Raw genomic sequence first — 17,185 nt, forward strand, 5'->3', positions numbered from 1 at the left:
TAAAAATGCAGAATCTTACAGAAGAGACAGGAATGCACAGTCAGATATGAATGAACAAAGGTTTATAATGGTGCACACAAAATCACAAAGCTTCAACTCCTCTCCCCAAAGAGCCACTCTCCCTGACCTGCACCCAGGGTTTATACATTGAGAGATTCCCCCTTGTTAAGGGGAAACCCCTCCCCCAATGACTGGAGAGTTCACCCTCGGAGGTGTAAGAGGGGGGAATCGTATAGAGCACAGTCCTTGGCCCCCAAGGGGTTTGTAACGAAAAGCATGAAAATACTCCTCCCCGACTTCTCCAGGTGTCAAATGCAGTGCAATAGGTTACATTACTTAAATGTGTTTTATTTTACTAACTTTTGAGCCCTTGCCCAAACTATTTGTCCCCCGACTCTCGAAGCCCTAGAGTTCCCTCTACATGACTCACATTCCCCCACCTAACTTTCAAGTCATCCCTTCTCGTTATTTACATTTTGCTTGGAATTGGGGAGCAGCACAATAAGTTACCCAGTTTACAAGTGCTCCTTGTCAGGTTCAGAAAACATTTCAACTGTTTTCTTAGGCAATGACATTTAGTTCCCAGCACCACGCCTCCCACTTCTAGGTACAGTTCACGTTAGCATAAATCTACCATATGTGCTGACTTAAAAATTATTCAGTGTCATTTTCTCAAGCTGCAGTGAAGCCCATTAAAATGCACTGAAACATAAACTGTGAGCACTGCTGTAAATGACAAACATTATATCTGACTAAGTGTGCAACCTAATTCATGGAACTATTTACACCAGGAGTTCTCAACCTAGGCTTTGCAGACACATTGGGGTCTGCGAGAAGGTTTCAAGAAGTCCCCCAATGTCGTTATCAGCTGAGCAAGAATACATGTACAAAGAAGCTTCGTGGCCAGCTGGAACCCCTTTACCGCTGGGATATTCGCTTGGCCAGGAGTGCAACTCGTCTGGCTCATGGTCTCAGAATTGGGGGACAGGGTATGTATCCTGACTCCGTGGAGCAGGGAGAAGAGGACTTAGCAAAGAGAGGATGGGTGGGAAGTGGCCAGGTCCCATGAGAATAGCAATGGCAGGAACACCAGTCTGGCTCATTGCTCTGGCCAACACAGTGGCGGGGCTTCATTATTAAGAAGGTGAGCTCCAGCAACATTCGGAGCAGATTTCCCTAACAATGAATGGAAGGTGGGCATCAAGAGCTGATAATGGCCAATACAGAACTCAAAAATGTAGACTGCGAAGGGGATTATAGTTACATCGGAATCAGTTTTGGATGAGTATATTAGTACATTCCTTTGAAATAAATGTGTGTTTTCTGCCTTGTGTGTACATGGTTCTCAGAACCTGGTCTCCAACAGTGCTGACAGAAAACAAGAAACCTTGGAATGTGTGGGTTGAAAGTCAAGCGGAAATGAGGAGCCAGTCTGACCGCTGGTAATCTCAAATGAACAAGATGTTCCAGCCAGTGAAGAGGTTTCTGCACTGATTGATTGATGAAACATTGGGCACGATCTACCGGCTGTGGTGAGCCTGAAAGGCGGCGCAGTGTGGCCCTCTTCTGGGATCTACCTGGTTCACTAAGCTTCACAAGATCGAATGCGATCTTGCGAGAAATCGTGAGCTGAATCCCACCCATTGTGGGTAGGATCACTATCTGGCAAATCTGCATATTGGAGTGAGACAGCTAGCACTCCCCTGGGATCTAACCTCCTCACCTCGGAGACCTCGGGCGAGCGCCGTTCAGTGATGATCCCCACAAACGGGGAGCAGACAGAACAGCATTTGTGGGGCTCTCCCAGGGGATTGAAGGCCCCCAGGTGAGTCTGGGCAGCGTGCCAGGCTGGCACTGCTAATGTGCCCATGTGGCACTGCCATTTAGCAGGGGCACTGGAGGGCTGGCAGTGCCAAGGTACCAGGCTGCCATTTTTACCGCTGTGGGGATCGAGCCCGGGGTGCCCTATGTGTGCAGAAGGGTCTGAGGACCTCCTTATAGGCGAGTTGGCTGAGGTCCCAGGTTCGATTCCGGCTCTTGGTCACTGACCGTGTGGAGTTTGCACATTCTCCCCGTGTTTGCGTGGGTTTCACCCCCACAACCCAAAGCTAGGTGGATTGGCCACGCTAAATTGCCCCTACTTAGAAAAATGAATTGGGTACTCTAAATCTATTTAAAAAAAATAAAAATAGGTGAGTTGGGGTTTTGGTGGGGTTTGGGGGTCATGTCAGTGGGGGGGAGGGGGGGGGGGGGGGGTCAGGGGGGTTGATATCCTGATCTCTTCCTGCTCTGAGGAGTTCCGGCGTGCGGAGATCCACAGCGTCGGAAACGGGTCTAAGGTGCGGCCTCGGCAGGCCGGTCCCCAATGAGGCCCCGATTTGAAGCAGAGTCCCGATAGATAGTATAGTGTTTGTCGACACTGCAAGTGCTGGGAAACACCCGGCTAAACACGCTCGTCATGGGACCCTGTTCCAATTTGATTAGATTGCGTCCAAGATGTCCATTGAACTCAATCAATGAGGAGAAGGAATGAGGGAAATATAAAACCTCAAAAAAGAGCGTGAGAAGTGACATGAGTTAGCTGTTTACCCAGGTGACGCATTATAAAATAATGTCAATAACGTTTGCGTCTTAATGTTGCACGAATGAAAATAGGCTTTTGGTCAAAAACCATTCGTAGAAACATACATAGAAAATAGAAGCAGGAGGAGGCCATTCGGCCCTTCGAGTCTGCTCGCCATTCATTATAATCATGGCTGATCATCAAATTCAACAACCTGATCCCGCCTTCCCCCCATATCCCTTGATTCCTTTAGTCTCAAGAGCTGTATCTAATTCCTTATTTTTGCTACTGAAGCAGATAACCTCACATTTATCCACGTTATACTTCATCTGCCATGCATATGCCCACTCACTTAGGCTGTCCAAATCCCACTGAAACATCTCTGCATCCTCCTCACAGCTCATCCTCCCACCCAATCTTTTATCATCTGCAAATTTGGAGATAATACAATTAGTTCCCTCATCCAAACCATTAATATATAATGTGAACAGTTGGGGTTCTAGCACAGATCCCTGTGGTATCACACTAGTGACTGCCTGCCAATTGGAAAAAGGCCCATTTATTACAACTTTTTGCTTCCTGTTTACTTACCAGTTTTCTATCCATCTTAAGACAATACCCTCAATCCCATGCGCTCTAACTTTCTTATTCATATAATCAAAAATCTCTTATTCCTTTCCTTTTCCTCTGGAGCCCATCCCCTCCAAAACTTGTGTTCAAAATAATTCCTGAATTCACTTCAGTGCGGAACAGCCAAGCTGAGATCTCCTTGGTGGCGAGGGAGTAAGGGTAACAGACAGACCTCTCACAGAATAAATGCCAGCCAAATCTCTCCCGGACTGGTGATGCTACAGAACCAGCCGTGCTCAAACTAAACCGAGAAGTGTTCACACTGTCTGTATGTGCAACCTTTTTAATAGTAATCTGCAATGTGAGACCATGTCGAAAGCCCTCTGAAAGTCTAAATAAACCACATCCACCAGTTCGTCCTGGTCAACTCTACTAGGTACATCTTCAAAGAATTCTAGTAGATTTGCCAAGCATGATTTCCCTTTCGTAAATCTATGTTGACTTTGGCTGATTATACCACTGCTTTTCAAATGCTGTGCTCTGAAATCCATGATAACGGTCTCGAGCAACTTCTCTACTACCGACTTTAGGCTCACGGTCTATAGTTCCCTGTTTTTCTCCACTTCCCTTTTACAGTCGCGGGGTTATATTAGCTATCCTCCAATCTGTAGGAACCATTCCAGAGTCCAAATAATTTTGGAAAATGACCACCAATGGATCTACTACTTCTCGTGCTGCTTCCTTAAAACTCTGCAATTAAGATTATCTGGCCCTGGAGATTTGACCGTCTTTAATCCCATTCATTTTCCCAGAACCATTTCTTTACTAATACTAATTTCCTTCAGCTCCTCACTGAAACTTGTGTTTCTCAGAACGTCTCATACATTATTCATGTATTCCTTTCTGAAGACAGAAACAAAGTACGAATTTAATTCCTCAGCCATTTCTTTGTTCCCTATTATGAAGACCCCTGTTTCTGACTAAGGGGCCTACATTCATTTTTATCAATCTTTTTCTCTTTACATACCTATAGAAACTTTTACAGTCAGTTTTTATGTTCCCAGCCAGCTTACTTTCAAATTGTATTTTCCTCTACTTAATCAATCACTTGGTCTGCCTTTGCTGAATTTAAAATTATTCCCAATCCTCCGGTCTATTGCTTTTTCTTGCTAATTTGTATGCCTCTTCTTTGAATCTAATACTATCTCTAATTTCCCTTCTAAGCCATGGTTTGTCCACTTTCTGCTCTTGCGCCAAATAGGAATAAACAACTTTTGGAGTTCACCTATTCGTTCCTTGAATGCCTGCCCGCTGTCCTTCCATTCAGTAATGTTTCCCAGTCCATCATAGCCAGCTCATGCCTCATACCATCATAGTTACCTTTATTGAGGTTCAGAACCCTGGTCTCAGAATCAACTACCTCACTATCCACCTTAATAAAGAATTCTATCATATTATGGTCACTCGTAATCATAGAATTTACAGTGCAGAAGGAGTCCATTCGGCCCATCGAGTCCGTACTGGCCCTTGGAAAGAGCACCCAACCTAAGCCCACACCCCCACCCTATCCCTGGAACCCCGTATCCCCATCCAATGGTTTTGGACACTAAGGGCAATTTAGCATGGCCAATCCAATTAACCTGCACATCCTTGGAACCTAGGAGAAAGACTGCAATTAAGTTACTGTGAAAAGCCCCTCATCGCCACATTCTGGCACCTGTTCGGGTACACAGAGGGAGAATTCAGAATGTCCAAATTATCTAACAGCACGTCTTTCGGGACTTGTGGGAGGAAACCGGAGCAGCCGGAGGAAACACGCACACATGGGGAGAACGTTCAGACAGTGACCCAAGCCGGGAATTGAACCTGGGACCCTGGCACTGTGAAGCAACAGTGCTAACCACTCTGCTACTGTGCTGCCCTCAGTCCATATGTCTTCTTTAACCTCCCTCCCCTGCCCACTCACTTCAGCAACAAGTGTGAGTAGCTCATAGACGTCTTTGTCACTAAGATGGAGGCAATTCATTCACTGGTCTCTGCTATTTCTCTCCCTTGCTGCATGGTTGAGCCCAATAACCTGCAGTCACTAGGTTTTTAACTGTAACATAAGCAACATTTTATTATGTACAGTATTATAATTAAGTGGACAGAAAATGTAACTACTAACCATTTCCCAACCTCACTACCACTACTCTCTACACACACACACAGACAAACAACACAGAGGGGACAGGGTGAAAAGGGAAATAAATATGAATAAAATAAAAGGATAAAGATCTTTGATGCACTGGAATGATTTCCAGTTTGTATCTTTCTGAAGTTTGCCTTTAGTTTTGATACTTATTTCTTCTCGGCTTGAGATGCTTCTGTCTGGCTAGGTTGTCTAGTTTCTCTGCCAACTCAGCATCATTCCAAGTTCACAGCAAAGGATGTGCCAGGCACTCACAGCTTTCAGAACAATAAAGCAGTTATTTCAATTCAGCAAGCAGGAGAGAGAAACTGTTCCTTTCACTTCCAAGGTCTAAACGCTTCTACGCAGATCTCTCTGAAAGCATTGCGCAAGAACCAATCACTGACCATTGTCAGGCAGAACACTAACCCTGGCCAACCTGTCAGTTGTCAGCCAACCAATCGATCCGACTCCCTCAAAACCTGGTTCCTAAGATCCACTCAGTGCTGAGGATTCTGGCTAGAAACAAAACCTGGGAACACAGTGTCCTGACAAACAGGGATAAATAAATGGAACAATGGAAATAAACAGGAAGGACAACATTCCCCAAAACGGCCCGATAATGACCACCTCCAACAAGAAAGAACATATCAATCTCCTCTTGACATTCAAAGGCATTATCATCGTTAAAACCCCCACTATCAACACCCTGGATATTACCATTGACCAGAAACTGAACTGGACCTGCCATATACATACTGTGGCCACAAGAACAGGCCAGATGCTGGGAATTTAGCAGGGAGTAACTATTTTCTGGTCACCATCCATAAGTCAGCGGTGATAAATACTCTCCACTTGTTTTGATGTGTGTGGCTTCAACAACACTCAAGAACTTTGATGCCTTCACAGCAAAGCAGCCCACTTGATCAGCACCCCATCCTTAAGCATCCTTACCCTCATGATTTAGAGCTACATTGCCTTTCCTTCACTGTCAGTGGTTGGAAAAACCTGAAACTTCCTATGTAAAAGTACTGTGGGTATACCTACGTAAGATGGACTGGAGTGGTTGAGGAAAGCATCTCACTATCATCTTCTCAATGGCAATTAGGGACAGCAGTAAATGCTGGCCTTACCATTGATGCCCACATCCCATAAGCAACTAAAGATGGTGCACTAGGGCAACAAAGGTGCATGGAAATGAGAACCAAATGAATGTACAAGGGTGATGATGTGACATTTGTATTTAAATTAATAAATTTAGCTTGGAATGTTTATTTCTTGTTGGTTTTTAAGTTCTATATTGTGACCAATTGGATGCAGTGATGATCATTAACAAGAATAAATTGTGGGACTGTTGGTGAATGAGGATTAGGATTATATTCATTGGTCTTGTAATTGAATGACAACAGAAATGGTTGGTTGTCTCCTCCCTTCCTCGTCTACTGCAGCTCCTCCTCCTACTTACTCCATAGCGAGTCAGAACTAGCCCTCACAGTCTATGTCCTCATGGAGCGGCATGGTGGCATAGTGGTTAGCACTGCTGCCTCAGCTCCAGGGACCCGGGTTCAATTCCTGCCTTGGGTGACTGTCTGTGTGGAGTTTGCATGTTCTCTGCCTGTGTCTGTGTACGTATCCTTCGGGTGCTCCGGTTTCCTCCCACAGTCTAAAGATGTGCAGGTTAGGTGTGTTGTGTTATGCTACTTCGGATAACACAGGCTGCTACATGATGCAGTCTTAACTAAAGGATGCTCCAGACTCTGAAATGAGTTCAAAGTGTTTATTTAATTATTAACATAGTTCTCAAATGAGTTTGACTCTCTGCTAATCTAACTGTAGTAACTCAGTCTAACTGTACCAGCTTGCTCTAAGCCACGTGCTGGGGTGTGATGCTGCTGATCAACCCGGTCTTAACTCTCTAGATGTCTGTCTGTGGATAGAGGCAGGGTGTGAGTGCCTCATCCCTTTTATAGTGTTTATGACATGCTCCCTTGTGGTGATGCCACCTCTGAGTGTCCTGACTGCCCATTGGTTCTGTCCTATTCTGAGTGTTCATTGGTTGCATGTTTGCATATCATGACAAGGTGGATTGGCCATGATAAAGTTCCCATTAGTGACCAAAGGTTAGGTGGGGTTACTGGGTTATGGGGTTAGGGTGGGAGTGGGCCTGTGTGGGGTGCTCTTTTGAATGGTCAGTGCAGAATCGATAGGCCGAACAGCCTCCTTCTGCACCTTAGGGATTCTAATATTCTATAATGACAAGATTGTGCAGTTTGCGACAGTCCACCCACAAATCTTGACACCTGATCTGTTGAATACTGCTCCAGAGCAGCCGAAACAGAATTTCAGCACAACAGCTGTCTGCTGTAATATGAGAAAGGTGAGGTTGTCCACTTTGGCAGGAAGAATATAAAAATAGAATATTATTCAAATGGAGAGAGAATACCACAGGACAGAGGGAACTGAGTCTCCTTGTACGAATTACAAAATATTAGCATGCAAGTAATTAGGAAGGTAAATGGAATGTTGGCCTTAATGATAAGGAGGACGGATTATGAAAATAGGGAAGTCTTGCTGCAACCATAAAGAGCATTGGAGAGACCACATCTAGTGTGCACAGTACTGGTCTCCTTACTTTCATTGAATAGACTTTCATTGGAAGCAGTTCAGAGAAGGTCCACAGGACTGATTCCTGGGATGAAGGGATTATTTTAGGAGGAGGTTGAGCAGGTTGGGACTATGCTCATTATAGATGAATAAAATGAGAAGTGACCTTATTGAAATATATAAGATTCCGCAAGGACTTGACAAGATAGGTGGTGAATGGACATTTCCTTTCGTGGGGGAATCTAGATCTAGCTGCTCGCTGCTTTCTGATAAGTACGTATTGTGCTCTCTTGGAATACAGAAGCTGCATGAAGTCACCTCCCTTATGCAGCATTAGATGACACACTGGGAGATGTTGCAAATATCTCTAGCTCCAGTCAAGAAGGAGCCCGAAGTGTAAAGGTCAATCACCATAATCACCTTCACAGCCACTGATGATGTGGTCTTTGTCCTTCTCTGAGATTGCAGTTATGGCTGCAGCAGGTGGAAAGTTTAAGTGAGCGTGTCCTTGGTGAAATTCTAGTATCTGACAAATAGCAGTAAAGTGTTGTTTGCATAACCCTGCTTTAAGCACCTAGTGTGTTGTGCTATAGAACAATCCCACCCCCAAATATTCCTCGCTGATGTTCAGATAGAGAAATCGCTCCCTGAACACCTTGGACGGATATGGCTTCCTGCTCAGAGCACTCCCGCCTCTTCCAGCAGCTTGCCCCTTTTCTGTGTCATCTCTGCTTAGTTTCCTTTTCATCTTGTAGTCCAAGGGAAATACTATGTCAAGGAGAAAGTGGTATTGACAGAATCCCTGAAGTGAAGAGAAAACTTGTGCTACACCATTTCTTGTAGCATTTAGCACCTTTGTCCAATTCCAGGAATAATCAAATAAGGGGCAGCACGGTAGCATGGTGGTTAGCATAAATGCTTCACAGCTCTAGGGTCCCAGGTTCGATTCCCGGCTGGGTCACTGTCTGTGCGGAGTCTGCACGTCCTCCCCGTGTGTGTGTGGGTTTCCTCCGGGTGCTCCGGTTTCCTCCCACAGTCCAAAGATGTGCGGGTTAGGTGGATTGGCCATGCTAAATTGCCCGTAGTGTCCTAAAAAAAAGTAAGGTTAAAGGGGGGTTGTTGGGTTACGGGTATAGGGTGGATACGTGGGTTTGAGTAGGGTGATCATTGCTCGGCACAACACCGAGGGCCGAAGGGCCTGTTCTGTGCTGTACTGTTCTATGTTCTAAGATACAAATATACAACTGCAGCAACAACCAGTAGAAATCAATCAGCAACTAGCCCAAATGTAATTGATGATCACTTTATTCAAATTTATTTTCCCACGACCCAACTGGCCGACCTAAGGGACCCACGCCGGCCGACCTTCAAGATACACACCATGGGCAAAATTCTCCGACCCAACGCAGGGTCGGAGAATCGGCCGGCGGTGGCGTTATTCCCGCTCCCGCCGGGTTTTTAATTCTCCGAGCGGCCAAAAACCGGCGTTGTGCAAATCCCGCCGGCAGCCTCTGAGAACAGCTGGCGCCGGCGGGATGTCATTGATTTTTAACGGACATTCTCCGTGCCGGATGGGCCGAATTACCGCCGACGTGGCCACGGGTCATGTCGGCGAAAAACAGAGTAGCTTTAAAACGGCGTCAACCATTGATGATGGTTGACGCCGTTCAGTGACCGAGGGCGAGTGCGGGGGTAGCGGCATTGGAGAGGGGTGGATTGGGGGGGGGGGGGTTGCGGCGTTTGGGGGGGTTGCGGCGTTTGGGGGGGGGGTTGCGGCATTTGGTGGGGGGGGGTTGCGGCGTTTGGGGGGGTTGCGGCGTTGGGGGGGTTGCGGCGTCGAGAGAGAGGGGGTGTTGGAGGAGGGATGGGGTGGTGGGGAGGGGGGTAGGGGTGGTGGGGAGGGGGGTAGGGGTGGTGGGGAGGGGAGATGGGGTGGTGGGGAGGGGGGTAGGGGTGTTGGGAGGGGGGTAGGGGTGTTGGAGGGGGGTAGGGGCGTTGGAGGGGGTAGGGGTGGTGAGGGGGGTAGGGGCGTTGGAGGCGGGGTGGGGTGGTGGGATGGGGTAGGGTGGTGGGGGGGTGGTAGGGGTGGTGGGGAGGGTGGTAGGGGTGTTGGAGGGCGGTAGGGGTGTTGGAGGGGGGTAGGGGTGTTGGAGGGGGGTAGGGGCGTTGGAGGGGGTAGGGGTGGTGAGGGGGGTAGGGGCGTTGGAGGGGGGTGGGGTGGTGAGGGGGGGGTTGGGGTAGGGGCAGCGGCATGCAGGGTGGGGGGCGACGGTGCGTTGGCCCCGGGCATCCGTCGCCCCCCCCTCTGCACGCCGCTGCCCCCTACCCCAACCCCCCCTCACCACCCCTACCCCCCTCCAATGCCCCTACCCCCTCCAACGCCACCCCCCCTCTCTCTCAACGCCGGTCCCCCCTCCTCTCAACGCAGGTACCACCCCCCTCTCTCCTCTCCTCTTAACTCAAACGCCTCAACCCCCCCTCTCCTCTCCTCTCAACTCAACGCCGCAACCCCCCTCTCTCTCCTCTCCTCTCAACTCAACGCCGCAACCCCCCCTCCCTCCCTCTCTTTTCTCCTCTCAACTCAACGCCGCAACCCCCCCTCTCTCTCCTCTCCTCACAACGCCGCAACCTCCCCCCCAAACGCCGGGTCTCTCTCTCTCTCTCTCTCCCTCCCCCCCCCCCCCCCCCCCAAACGCCGGGTCTCTCTCTCTCTCTCTCTCTCTCCCTCCCCCCCCAAACGCCGGGTCTCTCTCTCTCTCTCTCTCTCTCCCTCCCCCCCCCCCCAAACGCCGGGTCTCTCTCTCTCCCTCCCCCCCCAAATGCCGGGTCTCTCTCTCTCTCCCTCCCCCCCCCCCCCCAAACGCCGGGTCTCTCTCTCTCCCTCCCCCCCCAAAACGCCGGGGCCTCGCTCTCCCTCTCCCCCCCCCCAAACGCCGGGGCTCGCTCTCTCTCTCTCTCTTCTCTCTCATCCCGCCCCCCCCCACCACCCCAAACGCCGGGTCTCCTCTCTCTCCCTCCCCCCCAAAGTGCCGGGTCTCTCTCTCTCTCCCTCCCCCCCCCCCCCCCCCCAAAACGCCGGGTCTCTCTCTCCACCCTCCCCCCGCCAAACGCCGGGTCTCTCTCTCTCCCCTCCCCCCCCCAAACGCCGAGGGTCTCTCTCTCTCTCCCTCCCCCCCCCGCCCAAAACGCCAGGTCTCGCTCTCCCCCCCCCACCCAAAAACCGCCCGGGTCTCTCTCATCCCTTCGCCCCCACCCCCAAACGCCGGGTTCTCTCTTCTCTCTCCTCTCCTCCCTCCCACCCCCCCCCCCAAGACGCCGGTCTCTCCTCTCTCCCTCCCCCCCCCAAACTGCACGGGTCGTCTCTCTCTCTCCCTCCCCCCCCCCCCAAATCCCCGGGTCTCTCTCTCTCTCTCTCTCTCCCTCTCATTCCCCCCCCCCCCCCCCCCCCCCCCCCCCCCCCCCCCCAAACGCCAGGTCTCTCTCTCTCTCGCTCTCCCTCCCCCCCCCAAACGCCGGGTCTCTCTCTCTCTCTCTCTCTCTCCTCCCTCTCCCCCTCCCCCCCCCCCCCCAAACGCCAGGTCTCTCTCTCTCTCTCTCCCCCCCCCCCCCCCCCAAACGCCGGGTCTCTCTCTCTCTCCCTCCCCCCCCAAATGCCGGGTCTCTCTCTCTCTCCCCCCCCCCAAACACCGGGTCTCTCTCTCTCTCCCCCTCCCCCCCCCCAAACGCCGGGTCTCTCTCCCTCCCCCCCCAAACGCCGGGTCTCTCTCTCCCCACCACACAAACGCCGGGACTCGCCACTTCCGTAGCGGGTGATACTGACGCGTATCGCGTCAGTCCGCTGCTGGCCCTTTCGGGAACGGAGATTAACGGCCTAAAAGAAGGCCCTGATGCCGGAGTCATCCGCACCGCTTTTGCCCGCCGGAAATGGACGTCACGTCGGTCTGCGGAGAATTTCGCCCCATGTTCACTTACCTTTCATGCGAAAGGGGAGCCTGCTTGGCTCTCACTCCAATCAGATTCACAGAAGGAGAGGACAATGCACATATCAGGTGCAGACTCCAGCCAGTTCCTTTGTGCCATTTTCATCTTTGTGAGAACGTAAAATTCAACTCCGCATATGTAAGTCACCGTGAAAGGCAATAGCAACAAAGGGTGGGATTCTCCCACAATCGGCGGGGCGGCTCGCACCGGTGCCAAGAGCGCCGTGAACCACTCTGGCGTTTGGCCGCCTGGAAGTTGCACAATCCTCCGCACTTCCGGGGGCTAGACCGGCGCTGGAGGGGCTGGCGCCGCGCCAGCAGGCGCCGAAGGGCCTCCGCCGGCCGGCGCATGCGCAGGATTGCCAGCATGTTCTGGCGCATGCGCAGAACCGTTGCCGTGTTTCCTGTGCATGCTTCTCTACGTCAGCCATGGCGGAGCCTTACAGAGCCGGTGGGGAGGGAAAGAGTGGCCCCCATGGCACAGGCCTGCCTGCAGATCGGTGGGCCCCAATCGCAGGCCAGGCCACCCAAATCCCCCCCTCGCCCCCCTGAGGACTCTGCTAACCGCCCTCCAAGCCAGTCCCGCCGGGATGGACCATGTCCATTTCACGCCGGCGGGACTGGCCAGGAATGCGCAGCTGCTCGGCCCATCGTGACCCAGAGATTTGCCGGGGATCTGCTGTCAACGGCCCTCGACCGGCGCAGTGCGATTCCCGCCCCCGCCCGAAAACCAGCACCGGAGAAATCGGCAGCCGGCGTCAGAGCAGCGGGGTGGGATTCACGCCGTCCCCTTCCGACGATTCTCTGACCTGGCGGGGGGTCGGAGAATCCCGCCCAAAATGCTTGTTTTCCTCGGCACTGGAAACTCCTGGGAGATGCAACTCCAAAATGCTGACAGCCACATGGACCTTTGGCGTGTTTTTAATGTGCTGTTACATGCAAGGTACAGCAGCGTAGTCTTTTCATTTGGACTCAGCTATAAGTTCGTAACTGACTCTGGGGTATCAACCTCAAAGGAATCTTTCAGCCACAACTTCTCTTTCAAAATCTGAAACTTCTCTCATTTGCTAGTACGTCCCTGCACATAATGCACATGGTCTTTGCATCCTTATTTGCATTAGTACAATTGACAAAACCATACCTCAAGAAATCATCTTGAAGTGAGCATTTCACACAACCCAAGTGGATTCCCGTGGGTGGGTGGGCCATGTAGCATGTGTGAGTCATTGCCTAGCATCCTAATCAGACTATTATGCCTGGACACCACTTGAACACTGCGGGAGACAACACCATACATGCAGCAACCAACGTCCGAACACCCAGGCTGTGGGGGCATGTCCACGGCCTGAGGTTGGGTGAGTGCCATGGGGAATGGGTGATGCCTGGAGAGATGGGCCAAGGGTTTGGATGTCAGCCCACATTGCTGAAGAAAGTTACAGAACCATCATACAGGTTGTGCTCACGATAGTGCTGCCCCCTCCCCCACCCCCAACCCCCTCACACCTTACCTACTCCTCCACCCCCTCCTCCCCTCCCCTGGTGCCCTCAATGATCCTTAATGTGCTTTGCCCTACTAACTCTACCAGGATGCACATCTGAGGTGGAGGTAGCCAGCTGCTGTCCCGTGGCCTTCAATGCTACTGGTCGGTGTCCCCTAGGGGTGCTGAGGCCGAAGGGCCCCGGCTCACTTATTGGTGACACATGTACAGTCGTGATGCTCTGTCCCGGCTGCTGGCTGCGAGACGCGGCCCCAACAGAGGGGTGGAACTTGCAGGAGCCTATGGCCAGTATCGCCACTCCATGGGATGGGTCCAGGTTGGCACTCAGTGCCCTCTCCACCTACCAGTGCCCATAGGGCCCTGGGGTTCACCTTGGGATGGAGGGGCAGCTGGTTCAAGCCCCGGCTGCCCCTGCATCATCTGGCTCTGCCGGTCCTTGTGTCGATGTCCTCAGCGATGCACCTCAATGACTGGGCCATGCTCTGCAGTGCATCGGCAATGCCCACCTGCGACCAGGACAAGTTCCGCAGTGCCTCGGACATGCCCATCTGAGAGTAAGACATGTTCCTCAGAACCTCATCAAGATCAGCCTGGTACTGGGTCACATCCCCAGTGAGGCGGACATTCTGTCGAGACCCTCAACATGGTCGTCATCAACTGCGCGACGTCTAGGCCACCTTCACTAATGGTGCCAACATCGTGGACTAGGTTCTCCACTGCAGTTGCCAACCCAGCCGTATTTGATTTGATTTGATTTATTGTCACATGTACCGAAGTACAGTGAAAAGTATTTTCCTGCGGCCGAGGAATGTTGGCCTCTGTTGGCCTCGGTGCCATGCATGGCCGGTGACATCTCCTGCGCCCGTACCCTCTGAGACTCCTCCAAGCACCTATGGACCTGCAGATCTCCCTCAGCTCCAGGTAACCCTGTTTCACAGGCTCAGCATCAGGCTGGGACCCAGCTGGGTCTTGGGAATAAGCAGTCCTCTGACTACTGTATCGCCTGGGGGTTCCTGCCTCCACCTGATGTACATCATCAGCAGTGTGGTGCTTACCAGATTATGCCCCAGAAACCTGACCACTAACATTTCCCACCGAGGTGTGTGTATCTGTGCTGGTGGAGGGTGGGGATGACAGCTGTGCCGCGACTATAACGGTGGCATCCTTGGAGCTCGGAGCTCTCCTCCAGGGTGGTCTCCTGGGAGGCTGAAGAGGGCGCCGCCCGGGATGGGCAGGTGCCTTCAGCTGGACAACCTGTGGTAGAATGAACATGTGGTCAGTGGGAGGGATGGGTCAGTCAGTAAAGCTCACGTTTGGCAGGTCCTCTGGTTGGAGCACGATGGTTCCTCACTCTGGGGCGTCTGCCAGCCTCCACATCTGTCCTCAGCCCCCCAGTCACTTCCAGGGCCCGCTCCTCGAAGGTGGTGAGGATTCTTATGTCCGGCACACCACCGTCAGTCTGGGCCCTCTCCTGACGTCTGTAGGAGAGCTCTTCCTGAGGAGACACAGAGACGGCATCATTATCCACACACGTGGTTCACAGTGGTGGGGGGGGGGGGGGGGGGGGGTGAAGGTGGTGTTGGGGGAGTTAAAAGGGGAGGGATGGAGGAAGAGCTGGGGGTTGAAGGGGGAGTGGGGGGTCAACATGTAGACACTCCTGTGGGGGTGGGGGGTTGGGGGGAGATGTCTTGGGTCTTGGGTTGGGGAGGGCGGCTATGGTGTCTATTCACTCGTGCTGCCCGGTTTAGGTCATTGACCTTCTTCCTACACTGGAGGCAAGTCCTCCTGGTCACCCTCCCGGTGCTAACAGCCGACGCCACCTCGTCCCAGGCAGCACTGGCTAACCCTCTGGGACCGTCAGGGGATAGCCTCCACCATGTCCAGCAGCCTCCCCAGGTCAGCATCCCCGAATCTTAGGGCTGGTCCCCTCGGCTCCATTGTCATGAGCTGAGTGGGGTTGGATGAGGAAGTGCTGCTTAAGTGCTGCTCGACCTTGTTAGCAGGGGGCTGGCGAGCGTGATGCCAGCAAATAGGCTGGCGAGCCTTCCTTTGCGGTGAGAAGCCCAAGAGGCCTCATTAAGTGGACCAATTAATGTTGAATAGCGTTGCCGCCATCGCTGGGTCAAACGGCGGGAAGCTTGAGGAAATTTCCGCTACAAGACTTAGAAGTCTTTCCAGAGAATCACACCTAATTTGCAGGTTCAATTCCCATTACAGCTGATGTAGACTTGTCTCCTGCCCCTGAGTGTGGAAGGAAAAAAATAAACCACCCTTGACAACAATTGTCAAGAAAATAGCTCAGGATGAAGCATCAGCAGACAATGAGCCTTCAGGCAGAGCACACATGCCAATTAATAAATGGTACACAGTATTATTGGTGGCAACACATAATAAACTGAAAGGTGTGATTGACTAACTACAGCTGACCTATAGACAGGACTGACTGGGGTAGAATTACGTTTGATCAAGAGTCAGGTTTTGTTGTTACACTAATGATGGTGAAGATGTTGGTGCTGGCAAATATGAACACGTTGCACTTTTGGAGCTCATTTTGACATCAAGCATTCAAGATAAAGCACGGGATATTAAGGTACAGAGGATTGATTTCCACTTTCATTTTGTTGGCACGCACCAATAGCGTAAAATGGAAAATCAGCTAGGTGGATTCCAGACAATAAGACAGAAGCTGCTGCCAATGCAATTTTAGACCATTATTCCTGCAGAGTAAACTTCTACTCTTCCCTGTCCTGTGTAAATGTTACCAGCGATTCTGCTGCCCTCTCAGAAGGCCAGTTTAATATTGATTTTTTTCAAACACCGTTATGGACCTGTTTAAACCTATGTAGACAATAGTGAACTTATTTCACTGGTAAATCAGGAAACTGTCTTCCAGAAGGGTAAAAATAGGTTTCCCTCTTATCAGAAAGACCGATAAAAAGACATTTGTGTGCAGCAGTTACTCACGTTGTTCCTAAAATGCTTATCTGCTCTTCTTTTAGAATTATTTTGACGGCAAACTCTCCCCCCAAGGAAAGATGCCATGGATTGAATATAATCATCAGAAGGTAGCAGGCACTGAATTCATTATTGAATTCCTTCAAGATAAACTGGGTGTTAACCTAAACAAACACCTGGATTCTGGTGAAAGAGCTGTCGCAAGAGCCATTACAAAAATGATGGAAGAACATTTCTATTGGTAAGTTGGGAAAAGCTTTTTGAACACAGAAAATACTTCTTTTCTAGTACTTTAAAAAACAAGTGCTTTTCTATTTATTGTGTTGAGGGTAAGAACTGGAAAGATCAAATCAGTGTCCACTCCAGAGTGCTATTGCAGTTTGGACCTAACTTTGCACTATTGGCCATCAGCACTGAATTATCAGATGATTCATGCCCATAATGCCAGGCAGATGATCGAGCTTTGCACATTGTGTGTTCAGCTGACTGAATGCAATAATTGAGGGCAACACTAATGCAACTCAATTTTAATTAGTTTGCAAAGAGGAGCTTTTCTATTTTTCCAGAAAATTAAGATTGGCTGTATGCTAACTCTGGGATCTTGTGGAAAATGGCCCTGGGATTGCTGTCTGCACAATTGCACGTGCTCAACTGGAGTGGGGAGCTGACCTTACTGGGTACGACTAATTTTGATCATTTATTTGTGCCTTGCTTAATTGTATACTTAAAAGTTAAATGAACAAATATAGGGGAGAAAAAAAACATTTTGTTCAATGTTCAGAAAATCCTCACAGCATTTTAAACCTTTTAGAAAGCCTGTATCAGGGGAGGAGGTCAAGAACTG

The 17,185-nt window shown here is 50.7% G+C and overlaps 1 protein-coding gene across 1 annotated transcript in view; it reads left to right on the top strand.

Annotated features, from left to right (window-relative positions):
- The window catches only part of faxcb (failed axon connections homolog, metaxin like GST domain containing b), a 104,710-nt gene that overhangs the window by 38,811 nt on the left and 48,714 nt on the right, over positions 1–17,185 (top strand). Inside the window, exon 3 of the mRNA XM_038799539.1 lies at positions 16,386–16,582. Coding sequence (XP_038655467.1) covers positions 16,386–16,582 — 197 coding nt within the window. The remainder of the gene's footprint in view (positions 1–16,385; positions 16,583–17,185) is intronic.

This window comes from Scyliorhinus canicula, chromosome 6, assembly GCF_902713615.1.
Source record: "Scyliorhinus canicula chromosome 6, sScyCan1.1, whole genome shotgun sequence".
Taxonomy (NCBI): Eukaryota; Metazoa; Chordata; class Chondrichthyes; order Carcharhiniformes; family Scyliorhinidae; genus Scyliorhinus; species Scyliorhinus canicula.